Below are 16912 nucleotides of genomic sequence, written 5' to 3'. Positions count from 1 at the left end.
GATCTTTGAAGCAGCTCTGCCTCGTACATTGATCAGTTGCTGGCTTGCTGCCCAGCTAAATCGCTGTTGCTATTTCAGATTCTTTGCTGCAAAATTCTGGTCACTTATTACATCTATTGGTATTAATTTTTACCTTATTGCTATTGCTATGTTCAATTTGCATCACTCTGCCACCTTCGTTGAATTGCAATAAACTTCTCATTCAAACCCATCTAGAAGGAACTGATTGATTCGTGCCATTTGAAGATTATCATGTTGTTATAGAATCATCATAATCAACCAATTATTAGCATTGATTCGGACCACGATTATTAGCCATTAAATCACAATTGTGAACCCTAATTTTTGGGGGAAAAACGAAAGGAATTGAATATTGTTATAGAATGTAGATTTACCGAAGAATTGATGGAAGAATAGAAAATTTCAACTTCTAATTTAATTTTCCTTTTTTTTAATTAAAAAAGCATTGATTATATATAATTAACGACACTTAGCATTAAATGTTATTGTACACACTTAAACAACAGTTTAGTGCTACATTATAGAATTGAAAAAAAAAATTCCACCATGTAGAATTTCCCAAACTTGATGGTCACCATGTAGAATTTCCTTAAAATTTTTATTATATGCCATGTCACACATTAAAGTCAAATGTTAACTTTTGTTAATAAATGATCATCTAAATTAATTAATTTGGGCTCACTATTAAACGTGATCTATTTTAATTAAATCATTTATTATTGAGTCTTGGACTCATTAAATGAAAGTTGGACTGTTATGTACGTCTATGAGGCCCAAGAGGTGGGTCAAGTGGAAACCCTAGAGTTCTCCTTACTCTATAAATAGAGAGCTCCTCCTCATTTGTCAAAAAGAGAGAAAAAAAAACATAAGACTAGAAAAGAGAGAGAGAGAAAACTGCTCCAGAGTTTAGAAACTCTCCCAGTCTACGCATTCAAATCAAATCCAATCATCCAACCTAGAAGAAGAACAACAAGCATCAAAGCCGTTCTATTCTAAAAACCATACTTGAAGGAGATCAAGCTCGGAGGTCCTCATTCAAGAAAATCAAATCATTCGTGGAGATTGAATCAGTGGATATTTATATTAGAGATTGTACTCATAATTTTATATTAATAAAATTATCATTTGTTCACATCTTTTGATTCTATTTTGTAGTCATCAAAAATTTGTGTTTACAACATCACAAGGTTTATGGTCTGCCCTCCGTCACCTTTGATTTATCCCTACTCGTGGCAATTAAACTCAACCACAAAAAGCACATTCTCAATCGAACGAAATAAGGCATCCTTTGAAATCGTCCATATCTGGTTCATCCTTCGTTTAAAAGCCTCAAACTTATATGATCGCCGCGTTATAACCCTTCCTACGATCGCCAATTCAATGCTAGGGTTAACAGTATTGTTTGCAATAGTATCTAAGTCCACAATATTCTCCTCGTCTTTTGTGATTTTTAATGTCTAACAGCGTGCAATGATTTCCTCATAATCTCTACTTCAATTAATCCAAACCGGAAAACAAAAATTAAACAAGTCCCCACAGTAGGGACTCCGATCTCACCTCAAGAAACAAGACTTGCATTAGAAGACTCTCTGCTCAAACCCTAGGAATCGCTTAGAGAGAGTTTCTTTTATACTATTGGTGTAGATTAGTTACAAATTTAATAAGTCTTCCTTTTTAAAAACTTTTTACTCATTTTCTCATTTTAATAAACTACTAACATAATTGTAGTTAAATCAAGTTTCTCAAGAAATTTTCATTCGTATTAAATCTTAGTTAATCTAAAAAACATAATTACTTTGTTTAAAATATGTTTAAAAATATGGACTATTACATATGTATTGTTTACTTTCTTTTATTTAGGGGTATGTTGGTAAAAAGGATAGGTATTAGATTCTTCAAGAGTTCTCATACATCATAGAGATATAATGATACTTTTCTATGCATATAAATCGTTTATGATAATTTAAGTAAAACCTAATCTTTTGTGAGAGTTTAATGAACCCAACACGGGAACCATAACTTCAACTATTAGCACTTAGCCTCCTAGTAGGTAAATTATTCAAGTATAACCAACAACGAAGAACATCATAGCTAATAAAACACTACTTCCTCCGTTTCATATTACTCGCTACACTTTTCATTTCACGAACTCCTAGACAATTTTTGGAAAACAGAGAGGTAGAGTAGGAAAAAGAGAAGGGACCCATGTGAGAGGAGAAAGATAGAGAGATTTTATTGCCCAAAAAAAAAGTGTAGCAAGTAATGTGAAACTTCCCACAATAAAAAGTGTAGCGAGTATTATGAAACGGGGGAATCATATAGTTTCCTTTATCAGGCAACCAAGTCGTAGCATAATTCCAATGTAAATACGTTAAGGTGCTTCTAAGGTAAAATTATTTTATGCAATCTAAGCTAAGATAGTTATTTAATCTTCAAGCAATCTATTAAAGTAAGATAATTGAGTAATTTTTTTTTTGTGTGGCAAGATAATTTAGTAGTTTTGATTCCTCAATATGGTATTTCTTTCACATTATATATATTAATTATCACTCTCTCTAGCCTCCCCATTTTCTCTCACATTATCCCACGACACTCTCTCCTCCCTTCCACTACCGCCATGCGACATCCCCACCATATTCTCTCTCCTAGTAACCCTCAAGATATACTAACTAAATTTCGCCCAAAACCCTAAAAATGGCGTTAGCCCACTACTCTTGATAAGATTTTTTTCTCCTCTCTTCGATCACCACAACTGCCACCGCCGTAAAATCCTAACACGGCCACTTTGTCCTCTTCCACCCCCACCACAAATTCAAGTCTTTTCATTTTTCTGAAGAAGAAGGTTTAGACTTCAGCTCATATTTGGTTAAAAGGAGTTTGAGGAGGAGAAACTAAAATTGCCTTGCTATAAGTATCATCATTATTGTCAACAACACTTAACATTATAGAAATGATAAATATTTTTTTCACAACAAACTCTCGATAAATTGGTGGAATCCTTCAGCATTTGTCGCGAAAAAGGATAATAATTTTTCTCTCAAACAACCAACTTCGAAGAAGAACAATAAATTCAAGAGTTCATTGGGAAACCAAGAGGATTGAAAAAATACACGTTACCATTTTTCTCAAAAAAATCTACAATGTAAATTATTTTTCGTTCTAGATAGTTGATTTGAAAGTTTACTTCAATAATACTCTCTGCGTCCCAGAAAGATGTGAACACTTATTGGGACATGTAGTTTAAGGTGATAAATTATTTTGCAGTTATCAAATATTTTATTAATAAAGTAGATGTGATAGAAGTTGGTGGGTTTTTTTATTGGAAAAGAGAGAAATTTGGGTAACCTTCATTGATAAATGTAGAGTGTGGGCCAAATGAGTGTAAAGGAAGTAATATACTAATAGTGGGACCATGTCAAAAATATTTTATAGCCAGGGGTAATTTGGAGAAAGAGGATTGACACCAAAATCCTCCATAGTTTCAATATATGATAGAGATTTATCTCCTGAAATATTTGGATTTTTAGTAAAGAATAAAATGTATGTTTTTTCACCAAATAAATACCCTCGAGTTTTTGGTTTATTGACCAGGTACTCACACTTTTTCAAAATTCACCAGATACTCCTTGGTTTCATGGTAATACATCAAAATGTCATTAATGAGTAACGACGGTTAACTCCATTACTAACTAACCTAATTAACCACTCTAACCCTAAACTCCTAACACCGACCACTAACCTAATATCCTAACCCTAACCATCCAACCACCGCCACTATCTCTGCAGCCCCACCCCCCTAGGTCGTAACCTTCCTACCCCACCCCTACATTCGAGCCACCCCCATCCCCTTCGCCACTGTGTAGCTATTTCTGCTTGCCCCAATGTCCCTTCCCTTCCATTCCCTTCGATTTTCACTGCTGCATCTCGTGGTTCAAACGGCTCCAAGAAATCTACGGGGGGTGGGGTTGCAGAAATTTGGGGGGGGGGGGCTGTGGAAATCTGCGGGGGTGGGGGAAGGCTGGGGTTACTCGTGGGGATGGGTGGGATCTACAGGAGTAGGGTGGGGGGAGGTGGTGGTCATTGGAGGGTTAGGGTTAGTGCATTAGAGTTAGGATTAGGACATCAGAGTTAGGATTAGGGATTAAGATTAGAGGGGTTAATGACTAACAAAATTAACCAACGTTATTCAGTAAGGACATTTTGATAGTGATAACTAGTAAATTTTGAAAACTACGAGAATATTTGATGAATTTTTGAAAACTCGATAATACTTTATGAAAAAACCGTAAAATTTAAGAAAAAAAAAAATATGCGTTGGTAAATAATGTAGTCCCATAGACCACAATCATCTATTCTCCTGACTCCTTGCAATATCTTCTTTCTCCACGCTTCTCAACGTACGTGATCCCAGCCAACACGTCGTTTTCAAACTTAAATTCAATATCCACGTGTCACCACCTTAACACAGCTGTTCTCTTAAGATTGTCACCTGCATGTAAGCCTATCATTTTCTCTCTATCTATCCTCTTCTTTTGATCTCAAGTGGACTGATTCAGAATATTTTGTGGGAAAATCAAATCTATTAACAAAACTCCTGAATCCCTAATCTCATCACACTTTCAACTGCCAATTAATTTTTCTCGATTTGGGAAAAGGTTAGTTTTTCTCTCTCCTATCTCTCTCATCATATTACAAATTAAATAACTAAACAATTTTTTTACTTCTACATTTTTTAGTAGTATAGTATGGTGATACTATAATTGTTCTTATTCTTCTCCATTTTGAGTTATTTTAGGTGATTATTGAACAATTTTTTTTGTTGGAATTGTGTTTCAGGATTTGAATTTGTTGAGATTTAGAATTTTAGGTGTTATTGCTATCTGGGTTCTTAAGATTTTGAATTTGGTGTAAGTTTTGTTCTGGGTATGTCTTGATTTGGGGTGTTCTGTTGTTCTTCTGTTATTGGTGATGATTTTATGCTAATAAACTTTTTGGCTTTTGGTTATATCGTGGTTTGGATTGGTATAGTAGGATAGTTTCGTGTTTCGTCTATGAGTATGAGGAATTGGGAAGAACTGATTTTGGGAAATTAGGAGATTGATGGCCAGGTGTGGAAATGGGTATCTTAGAGTGTAGGACGAGAGAGGTATCGCCTAAAAGACGAAAGCTTTGCAAGATTTCGATGACGATGGAAAATGATTCATCTTCTACAGTGCTTGGTTCAAAAGGTTTGATAAGGAAGCATGAGTTTGTGAGAATTATTATGCAGTGCTTGCTGTCATTGGGGTTGCCCAAATCTGCATCTTGTTTAGAGTTAGAGTCGGGGATTTCTTATAAATCGAGAGAGTTCGAAGCTATTGAGTCGGAGATTCTTAATGCGAAATGGGATGAATGTATAAAGTCTGTTAACGGGGTTAAGGGATTGACGGATGAGACACGGTCTTCAGCCTTGTTTCTTGTTATTAAACAGTATCTTTTGGAATGTTTAAGTCATGGGGATGATTCAACAGCATTGGCTTTTCTCCGGAAACGAGTTTCTGCCTTAAAGATGGGGACAGAGAATGTTCACAACCTTGCTTTTAGTCTTCTTTGCACCAAGGAAAAGGGAACCAATGAGACAAATGAGAATGTTTATGAGTTGCGGAAAAAGGTGTTGGTAGAGTTGGAGAATTTGTTGCCCTCTCCAGTTACACTGCCTGAAAGAAGATTGGAGCATCTGGTTGAAACTGCTGTAGCTTCCCAGATAGATGCTTGTTTGTACCACAATTTCACTGGTGTAGTTTCAATCTATGAGGACCATCACTGTGGTAGAGATCAATTACCAACAGAGACTGTCCAGGTGTGGTTCTACTTCTAGCTTCTGTTATGATTAGTAATTATTGCTTTAAAATATGAATGTCTAGTTTCAATTTCTTCTGTACATTTATTAATCTTGAGCATACCTGTTTGTATACTGTGAGCGATATATCAGTGTCTCGGAGCCATGTGCTGCTTCTGAGTAGAACTGGACAATGAATTCTGGATTGCATTGAAATAAATCAGTGTCTGGCGTATTGCTAAATTATCTTGTTCATTGGCAATCAATGCTGGAACTTGGCTGAGAGTCCTTTGTGTTTTTTTAAGTAAGGAATTGAGCTTGAAGTTGAAACTTGTCGGGTATAAAGATTGAACATCCACATAGTGACTCTCCTTCTTTATGCTCATTAGCCATGACTTATTTGTTAGCTGGTTATTGAGTTGGTATAAAAATAATCAAATATGTTGATAGCTTATTTTCGGTGTCCAATTTGAGGTCTCTAAAATAGATTGTTCAAATTATATATCTTAAGTATTGGTCAATTGCTCTATATATATGTATCCAGACCTCTTGGTTTGATGATATTGGGACATTTAGGATGTAACAAAATTACATAAGGTTTAAGTAGTTTTGACTTTTGAGAAGAGCATAAACTGAATTCATCTAAGAGTGAACTTTGTTGCTTGTATATGAGCTTGCGGATTGAAAAACTGAATTCATCTGAGAGTGAACTTTTGAGAAGAGCATAAACTGAATTCATCTAAGAGTGAACTTTGTTGCTTGTATATGAGCTTGCGGATTGAAAATGAGCAGAGCTTGAGTCAAGCCTAATTGACAGAATTTATACCAAACCTGAGCTTTTGACAATCTCTTGAAATCAAGGCCTGATCTTGAGTGAGCTTAAGGTTGATTATAAGCTCAAGCCTCAAGCTTGATGACAACCTCAAGCTGGGAGCTGTATGAAATTGAGCATGATTAAGGTGGTACCGAACTCGGTGCACTTACTGATATTGGCCGGAAATTAGGATGCTTTTAGTTGGGTCTTTGATTGTAAAAGGTGCACTTAGAAACATCAGCTTGAGGTAAAAGGTGTGATTGGTTACTATTTATTTCTATGGAAAAATTGATGGGAATAATCCAACCTTTGAGGGGTCTTCTTATAACAGTCCCCCATTTGGATTAACTCAATAAAATCCCACCTTTTACCTTATCTTCTTAAATTGGGCTACATTAACCTGTCACTTGCTGTACCGGTAAACCCACGTCTCCCTTGCTTTCCATCTTATGCGCAGTAATGTTAATAACAAACTCAAACCTTGAATCCCTTCAAACCAAATTGATTTTCCTCCATTATTCTGTCAGTCACCTACTCTGCCATCACTTTGTCTCACTTTTCATCTTCTCTCTGTCACTATTCAAATTGATCCTCTGGAGCTAAACATGGATTTTCAGTTTAAAGACAAACATAAAATTTTTTGGTAGAAATTATTAGCATCCTAAAATATTTTGTGAATATTCTTGTAATTAGTGTAATCTAAATAATCTTCTAAATTAGGATACTTGATTTGATGTATGATAGTTTCTGTATTATTAGCCTAGGATTGCTACTGTAACTTTAGTAAATATTACCCTATGTGGCCTTAATGAAGGATGGAAGGAATCAAACACTTTCATGGTATCAAATTACAATAGTTACAAGAATTACAAGAATATTCCCTTTCTATGTTCAATCTTTTTCTCTCTTTCTCTTGGACGCATTTTCACAAACACTTGGTGTGCAACTAGATCTGATACCCAGAACAATAAAGAAACAATGTCATCCAACATTAGAAAATTAATCTCATTAAAAGAAGATCACAACAATGATGCAAAGTGTGGATATATCTGCAAGTCTAATTTCTGCCCCTTAAATTTTCCTTATCTTTGTAAATGCTTCACTGCAAATTAGAATAGGTTTTTATCTGTTCAAATATTGTGCGTGGTTCCACACTTAGAAAGCAGTCAACTTTGAATTTCTACCACTTTGCTGGCATTGTATTTGAAGATAAGCCCGAATCTCCACCTGACTACCTCCATGAAAACCACCACCCATTACCAATTTCAAGGTTGAGAATAATTTAAGAAGAGGAGGAAAGCTTTTATTAACTTTAGAGAGAACATATATAACAACGAAATCAAAGAGAGAAGTAGGGGGAAGGGGGTTTGTAATGAAGGAATAAAAGAAAAATGTGAGTAGGGGTCATTAGCATGTGGGTCATTAAACCCACAATTACAGGTTACCAACAGGTCATTACCCAATTTAAGAAGATAAGGTAAAAGGTGGGATTTCATGACCCAATTTGAGAAGATAAGGTAAAAGGTGGGATTTTATTGAGTTAATCCAAATTTGGGACTTTTGTAAGAAGACCCCTCAAAGGTCGGATTATTCTCGTCAATTATTCCTATTTCTATAAACATATAATATGGTTGCTTACAACAAAGACAAGTTGCAGTCACAAACCTTGCCTTTGACAGAGTTATGCATGTTCTATTAGCTTTTATGGGTGGGGGTGATTAGGATAAAAAGAAGAATGGGAGCTGCTGAAGGAACTGGAAACCATTTGTTTGACGTTCGCGATTCGAGATCAGTCTACCTAACCACATCCAGATCCTGTATGAGCACCAAGAGTAGCTACTTATTATCCAAAAATGTTTACCTTGCAAAAGAGGATCTCGTTGTAGTGCTTGAATTAAAATAGCAAAAGAGCTCATGCTGAGCTACGGAGTTATTATCTGTGCAAAATTTTGTAGTAATCTTATGCAGTTTTTAGTCTGGACTAATCTCCGAAGGCTGAACTAGTGAGTGAATGCTTGTCGAACATCGTTTCTGATAAGAGATTTTTACTGCAGTAATTTACTTTAACTTGAGAATGCCTTTAATATCTTTTTATGCGATTCCGCCTTGGAAAATACCCAGATTTTCTATTATGCCCTTTCTTCCCCTACTTTTGATTGTTGTTTTTAGATGTATCATCCTTGCTCTTTCAATAACGCAGATTCCATTCTCATTTGATATTTGATGAAAAAAGCAAGTACAGTCTCTCACAAATGAATAAGAAGCACTTACGACTATGAGATAAGATGCAAGATTGGGCACTAAATACTATTTCCTTTGTGTGTTTGCTGTCACATTCTCCATACCTGTTATAATTAATGATTTGACATGATTTACCAAAACACCCTTTATAGTAATTATGTCATTTCTATCCTCTCCCCTCAGGTTATCCAGTCATAATCACCATAATTTCAGAAGGTGACACCTTTTTTTTCTGAACATCCTGAATTTTTACATTTGACAAGTGATACCAAATGGAGAGAGTATTTCAGGTTTTTCGCTTTCCCCCCCTAATAACAATTACTTTTCTTTTGCTTATCTACGAATAGAGTCTAAAACATGGATATTGGTGACGGTGTCAAGATGGTTAAGCGATGCAGTAACGTCTATGCTGTCAAGTTTAGACATATCAAGCTTCATCGCCGTGCAACCCTCACTGCTTTTCAATTGCTTCATATCTAGTTTTAAGACTGTGCGATGTTGCTTCTGTGTTTCTTGTGCAATATTAATGTTTAGATCAGACTGATCACCTATCAGTAGCCAGTTCGGGTGTATGATGCTGCCTTTTTACTGATTTCCTTTTTTTTTTTTTTTTTTGACTATGGCCTCTTGAATTAGTGAACCATTCTTGGACTGTTGGGAGTGTGCCCAGTGCAATGAAAGCAGACTGGAATAGTTCATGAAGAAATGGTTGACTAAAGTGTAGATGACTCATGTGACCATGTCTTAGTAAATCCATCTTTTTAGGAAAGTGATGACCTAATAACGTGAAATTTTGATTGACAAGTAAGATAATTAAAGGAGTGTTCTGTTGAAAATTTTGGAATGGAATGGTGTGGACTAGGAATTTGTTGCATATTTCTAGTTTTTTGGTTGTGACTTTGGATATGTGCAAAATTAAAACCCGTTACTAGATTTAATGTGTGTGGTTTCCAAAGTTATAAATTTAAAACACCTCCGAAAACCAAAAGACCAATTATAGCAATCTGGAGATCGACCGATTTTGTTAAAATGGAGGCGATTGAAATACCAATTATTCTCGAAATTCCAAAGTTCGATCTACCTAAACAAACCAAACCAATCTCAATACCCTAAATTCCAAAATGGTTGACATATTAGATTAGAGTAAATTCTTCTTATGAGGAATTAATCCACATTAGAGAGGATGAACATAAAACCTATTTGCTCCAGAGCCAAAAGAAATGAAAACTTCTAAAGGATTCATTTTGAATTGAATATTATATATTAACAGGTTCTATCGTTCCCATCGCTTCTTGATTAATGATTAGGTCTGAATTCTACAACGGAGCTCTTAATGAAATTTGTTCTTGAGCCAACCCTGTTAGTTGTTATTGGTTCTTGAACACATTTATATCATATAATTATGTGAATCTGTATTGATGCTTTATTACATTTTAATTTTAAATGTTTCAAAGACCTTACATATTGGAATCTTATATCTTTTCTATTCTATTCATTTTTTTTCTTTCTCTCAACTTTCCATTTATCCGTATCCTCTTTTTTTTTTTTTTAATTTTGTTTTGTTTGACAATAAATCTAATAAATTATAATTATTATGGCTAATAAAAATGGAGTTGCTACAATGATAAGACTAAAATAGCGTACTTGACTGTGTCTTGGGATCTAGATAATGTGATGCGATGAGTTGCATTGTAGAATACAATTGATTCATCATAAACCTGAAAATTCCTGCTAGACTCATTTATATTGTTGACCAGCCAATAGAGGAGCAATTTACTTTGTTGACGCCTTGAAATGGTAGAGGTGGTGGTGTGATGGAGGAGAAGAGAAAGTTTGGTGTTCGGATATTAGTGAAGGAAGAAGAAATGTGATCGAGAGAGGTGGGTAGGAGGGGGTTGCATTTCCATCCTTAGTGGGGACTGGGGAGGTGGGAAGGAGATTTAGGAGTTAAGGGAGTTGAAGGAGGTGCTTGATCCTTCAAGGCCTTGTTACGAGGACTCTACGAATGCTCCACATAATTGTATCGACACGACACGACACTGACATGGGTATGTAATCCGGGCCAGATGCCCATTTATTGCTCAAACATGACTACTTCTGCAAGCCAATCATGGGCATAAATGAAGAGAGGGAAGGTGGAGGGGGGGGGGAAGGGAGGGAGGGATCATCTGGTTGATGTTTATTAGCTAGAGAAGGAGCCATCTATAGCAATGGTTTGACACTTGACACTGAGAAGAATATGATTGCTGATCTTTGATTCCTTTTATGGTTTGACATCGGCCGGCTCCTTAGAACATTAGTTAGGCTTTGGGCCTTTAGAGAGTGAGAGAGAGAGATCATCTGGTTGATGTTGATTGGCTAGAGAAAGAGACATCTATAGCAGTGAGTTGACACTTGACACTGAGAGAAGAATATGATGGCTGATCATTGATTTCTTTAATGGTTTGACCGTGGCCAGGTCCTTAGAACATTGGGTAAGCTTTGGGTTATGGCCAAGATGTTTTATCTTCTTGTGCTCTTGCCTAGTATCTAATCATAAGGACAATACATTTCTTGTGTACACTTTCAAACAGATTACATAAATGTGATTAAAAAAACAATTAAAAAAACAATTATGACTTAATAATTAATACTTAATAATAATAAATAAGTATTATCTATGTATAAAAAATCATCTGTACACCCACACATGTCATGTCCCTGCAAGCATGTCCAAATTATGGATAGAAACCCGATGTCCCAGAATTATATGTTTGACAAATCAAATACTTCTATATGTACCGGTTACCACTGGAGTCCAGGCAACACAACTTGAGGGTATGAGGTTGACAGGCTCCATATCAAACAATCTCTGTGAAACAATACTATGAGATTCTAGTTATCAGATCCATCCATTCATCTCCTTGAACGCCACTCAAACACCCCCTAAATTCATACACTAGAATACAATGAATATGTGGTGAAATAATGATTTTGTAAACTAAACTTGATACCATAAGGATTGAAGGTGTGTTCTTTCACGACAAAATTTATGCCCTGCAGACCCCTTTTTCTAGGTAACCTTTTTTGGGGGGTGACGTGGGGTGTGGTGGAGTAGGAACTTAGTGTAGATGGCTCTTCTTTTAGGTGAACAATCGGCATGTCGCTAATTGTTTGGCTCTCTTTTGTGCAAAAAACAATAAATTTTGGATCCTGAAAGTTCTATGATTAATTGTGTATCCTTTTCCTTTAAAGATAAAAAGCCTACCTTTCCTACTGATTGGGGGTTAAAAAAGAAACTAGAATATTTTAAAAGATATTAAGTCTTGGGTGTTAAATAATCGATGTGGTGCTATTGATTACTCTTGGTTGGGAATATACTGTTGGAAGGTAAAAGTCTGAAGTTCGAATATTGCATATGAACCTAAATTTTAGTCATTGTTAGTCTACCAATCTCTCTGTGGATGTTCATTTGCTTTGTTGTGGAAAAGCTGGATCGGAATTTGAAATACTTACCTTAAACAGGTTTTGTAACTGCCTAACTGGTACATTATTGAAAGCATGCAATCTTGATAGTGATAGTATGGTAATGGATGGGCTCAATGGCTTATTCAGGATAGTCCATTATTGTCAATGCTAGTAGAAATTACTTAAACTTCTGCCACTTTCCTTACCAGCGCACACCACCTAATGAACGTAGAATTTGTGTCTGCCTTTCTTTTTTTTCCTTTTTTGGGCAAGAGAAGTAGGCATCTTTAAGTATATGTGCTAAACGTTGAGGCGCTTGGGCTCAGTCCTGGATCCTGGACCTTCTTATTGGAATTGCTATGGAAGTTCAATCAAACATCTCATTGGAAATGATTTGGAGACTAGCTAAGCTTGGTGTATTTTATGCTGTACTTTCTCTCACTCATAAGCCCTTCGTATTCACACTGGGAAGTTTGGTTGATTAGCTTGGTACCAAAGTGATCCTAAATGCAAGAGAACCACATCATAAATCAATTTTTTTGGTTTTTCTTGGGAATTAAAACTCTCCCGTTCCGTTACAGAACGGCCGTTCTGTAACGGATTTTGGATTTGCCGTTCCGCGAAATCCCGTTACGGAACGCCATAATAAAATTCACATACTTCTCGCCGCGTTGTCCGTTCCGTAACGCGAACTCGCCGCGTTAGAACGCTTTTATCCCCGTTATATCTGTTTTTTTCAAACATTGGCCAAATTCTATGTATGATTTAATTATATAGTTGATGAAACGTGATATTCTATTAGATTTGATTATATTATGTTGTAATAATGCTTCATAAACTAAAAAATGCAAATAAAGTTGAAACATATTTATGTGAATTTTTTAAAAAAAATCACGCCGCGTCGGCCGCGAAACGTTCTATTTGCCCGTTACAAGTCGTTCCCGCGACAACGTGACCGTTCCCGCGAACGCGACCGCGACCGCGTTTTTTTTCCCTGGTTTGGACGCATCTTCTAATCATCATGCCTCTTGGGCCTGATAACATATTATTGTGATGGCTTATTTAACTTACATATCAGAAGCTTCTGGCCTGCTGCTTTTTCTGAAACTGATTGAGAAATGGCAGATTTATTACCCCTAAATATTGTCATCACTGAGCTTGTTTCAGCATGTCTTTTGATATCCTTAATATTAGCTTATATCTACTAATACGCATCGCATTAATTCATTACTTTGTTCTTGGACAAGTATTTACTTCTCACCTTTAAAGATAAGGCGAACTAGGTCTTATTTGTACCTTGTACGACCGTACTGACCAGTATTATTAATCAATTATGTTATACTATTATAGTACTATTACTTGTTTTCTAAAAAATTTCCCTTGAGGGTATATGCTAATCAGTGTTCCTGTTTGGAGAGAGTAAGGTCAGTAATATCTCTGCTTATTGGCAAATCTATTTATCTATAGATGAATTCTTCCTTAAATTTCTTAAATCTTTTTAAGTCACTGAAAGAAACTTTTGCATTTCTCTCTAGTCTTGTCATTATTCGTTTTTAAGAAGGATTAGTGTTTTTTTTATCCTTGAGTGATTGGCATAACTCACTCTAAAGAGTAAGAATAGTCAATTATCTTTTCACACCTGAGGATTGAACCCCTGCCACTGGCATATATGATATGCATGATTATCGTAGGCAGATGATCACAGACCTGATGCTTGGCAGCTTTGTTACACAAACTGCCAATCAGATATTAGCTTCTGGCTTCTTACATCTTATCCCTCCAAGACCTTGTCCTCAACTGGAATAAGCAAAGGACCTTTAACTGAATTTTCATGGGTTCTGATGGTGGCGTTGGTGTTTGGTTTAGGCAAGACTTTCCAAATTGAGTGCTAGAGGTTTATATTATATGGTCTTTGGTGGAGGAATTGACTGAGCATCAAGTGTTATATAAGATGCTTGTGACGACCCTAGAAGGTCTGTGATCGAATTATAAGTAATCAGTGTATCTTTCTTAATGATTTGCAGATCCTTACTGCACACAAGAATGAAGTATGGTTTGTGCAATTTTCTAATAATGGGGAGTATTTGGCTTCATCATCAAGTGATTGTTCTGCTATTATATGGAAGGTACTGTGCTTGTACTTTATACTTCACTGCATCTAATTCTAGATTAGATGTTAAAATTGAAGTTCCTTTATTTTGGTTCTTTTCCATGGATAGATTTGAGATTTTCCAAGTGAACCTCGATGAGCAATCTATGAGTGGATGCTGGGGCATGCCTCTTCTAACTATAAGTGGGAGGGAGATGCAATGCAGCCTCGCTTGAAATGCGAAACTTTTCTTTTTTGCTTGTAAGGGAATCATTGTTTTCTGCGTAATTTATATTTGTTAACATCTAGTTGAGAAATTCCTTTGCAGGTGGTTGATGGTGGTAAATTTACGATGAAACATGCTTTACAGAGCCATCAAAAACCAGTCTCTTTTGTAGCATGGAGCCCGGATGACACTATGTTACTGACATGTGGCAATGTGGAAGTTGTTAATCTATGGGATGTAGAAACTGGTATCTGTAAGTGTACGTTTGGTGACCAAGGCTTCATAGTAAGCTCATGCGCATGGTTTCCTGACTCAAAAAGGCTTGTTTGTGGAAGTTATGATCCCGAAAAGGGTATCTGCATGTGGGACTGTGAGGGTAATGAGTTGAAGGTTTGGCGAGGAGCGAGGATGCCCAAGGTGCTAGATCTTGCAGTGACCTCAGATGGCGACTATCTCATCAGTGTTTTCTCAGAAAAGGATATTCGCATACTGAATGTTGTTACAAATGCCGAGCATGTGATATCAGAAGAGCATTCAATCACCTCACTTTCAGTCTCAGCAGATGGCAATTTTTTCATTGTCAACCTAAACAGTCAAGAGATTCATTTGTGGGATGTAGCGGGCAAATGGAAAAAACCATTGAAGTACACGGGACACAGGCAGAACAAGTACGTGATAAGGTCCTGCTTTGGTGGTTTCAACAGTGCGTTTATTGCTAGTGGTAGCGAGAATTCAGAGGTATTGCCTGACCCTTATACTTCTTAATCTATCACTCTCTCTCAAATTTGCTCCTGCTTCCTCTCTGCCCAAAATTGAAGGACAAGATGAGAGAACAACCAGTCATGAATCATTAACTTGAATTCCTCTTCGTTTACGCTTTACAGGTCTACATATGGAACCGCCAGAAGTCTGAACCAATTGCGATTCTATCCGGACATTCTATGACTGTAAATAGCGTAAGCTGGAACCCTAGAAATCCTCATTTATTGGCTTCGGCAAGTGATGATCAAACCGTCCGCATATGGGGACCTACGAAAAGTAAAGCAGGATTCTCGGAAAAAAGGAGGTTTTGATCTCGTGACATGGCCTATGTATATACCCTATGGTAATGTCATTTTCTTTTGATGGGATATCCAATTACTATTTATTCACGTATTTAGGCATTGCCCTCAAATTTTGTTTCTCCTTTGTTGTATAGTAGTATACCACTACAAGTCTTTCAGCAGAGTCGCGGTTTCTGCAGGGGATGGCAGTTAGAGACTTAGTTCAGATTTTGCTTGGTTTTACTTTTTTTTTTTTTTGGGTATATACGAAGATTTTGTTAAAGCCTTGATGAATTCTTGAATTTCTGTGTTTCATGGAGTAACTTTTCAATTGCTGCATTCCCAGGCTCTTCCCTCACCCTAACGCTGTGTGATCACCATCACCGCGGCATTATCTATAACTTTCCTTCCATTTCCTGATTCACATCCCTGGATGGTTCCTCTAATTAAGTAATTAACGTGTATTATAGTGACGAACGTTTTAGAATAATCTTTTTCTCCAAAAGGAAAAAGATCCAACTATTCGAGTTAGGGGTGTTAATCAAGCGAGTCGACCATGAGCAGAAGGATGCTCAACTTATTCTTGTTAAGTTTCGAGTCAAGTTGATCTGCTCACCAGCATCTTATTTAAAGTTGATTTGGTTTACCTTAAAGGCTTATTCTTTACAATTTTTTTTCCTTTTATACTACAATTTATTTTTAATGAGTTTCAATGTATTTCTTACTTCAAATAGAAATTAATTGAAAATAATTAAGTTGCGTGCAAGGTTATCGAGTTTCGAGCTCAATCGAGCTTGAACTGACTCGAGTCAAGCTTTTAACCGAGTTGAGTATGAGCCGATTGACTCGATTAGCACCCCTAATTCGAGTAAATGAAAAGGCAAGGGTATGTATGAAAATGGCAATGGATGTTTGGATTGGATGTTGCAAAATCTGACTCCAACTTGGTGGTAAACTAGTGATTGAACATAAGAGTCGACTCTAATCCTAACGGGACCAGTACTAGTGATTGAAAGGTTATGGTATGCTGGAATCGTGCCAAAATTTCAAAAAAAGGCATCGTGCACTATATGTCCCATGTGTCATGCTGTTATTTGGATATTATTTCCGCATTGAATTACCATCCCTATTTTATACATCATCCATTATTTTTTTTAGGAAACTTCATCCATTATTTTTCCATTGTAAATTTGTAACGTTTCCTTTTATTTGG

At 36.3% G+C, this 16912-nt stretch overlaps 1 protein-coding gene across 1 annotated transcript; it reads left to right on the top strand.

Annotated features, from left to right (window-relative positions):
* Nucleotides 1-4527: 4527 nt before the first annotated feature.
* On the top strand, nt 4528-16038 carry LOC104899327 (WD repeat-containing protein WDS homolog). The gene is made up of 5 exons (XM_010686499.3): nt 4528-4676; nt 4858-5860; nt 14366-14467; nt 14759-15394; nt 15541-16038. Exons 2-5 carry the CDS (start codon nt 5138-5140, stop codon nt 15727-15729), a joined length of 1650 nt encoding a protein of 549 aa, XP_010684801.2. The 5' UTR covers nt 4528-4676; nt 4858-5137; the 3' UTR covers nt 15730-16038.
* Nucleotides 16039-16912: the final 874 nt, after the last annotated feature.

Source organism: Beta vulgaris, chromosome 7 (assembly GCF_026745355.1).
Source record: "Beta vulgaris subsp. vulgaris cultivar EL10 chromosome 7, EL10.2, whole genome shotgun sequence".
Classification (NCBI taxonomy): domain Eukaryota; kingdom Viridiplantae; phylum Streptophyta; class Magnoliopsida; order Caryophyllales; family Amaranthaceae; genus Beta; species Beta vulgaris.
The sequence above is the reverse complement of the archived record's forward strand: the minus strand, read 5'-3'. Positions and strand labels throughout refer to the sequence as shown.

Coding starts and splice junctions, on each gene's coding strand:
- LOC104899327 (XM_010686499.3), top strand. CDS start 5,138: ATGGGTATCTTAGAGTGTAGGACGAGAGAGGTATCGCCTAAAAGACGA. Junction 5,861..14,365: donor TACCAACAGAGACTGTCCAG/GTGTGGTTCTAC, acceptor AATGATTTGCAG/ATCCTTACTGCACACAAGAA. Junction 15,395..15,540: donor GTGGTAGCGAGAATTCAGAG/GTATTGCCTGAC, acceptor TACGCTTTACAG/GTCTACATATGGAACCGCCA.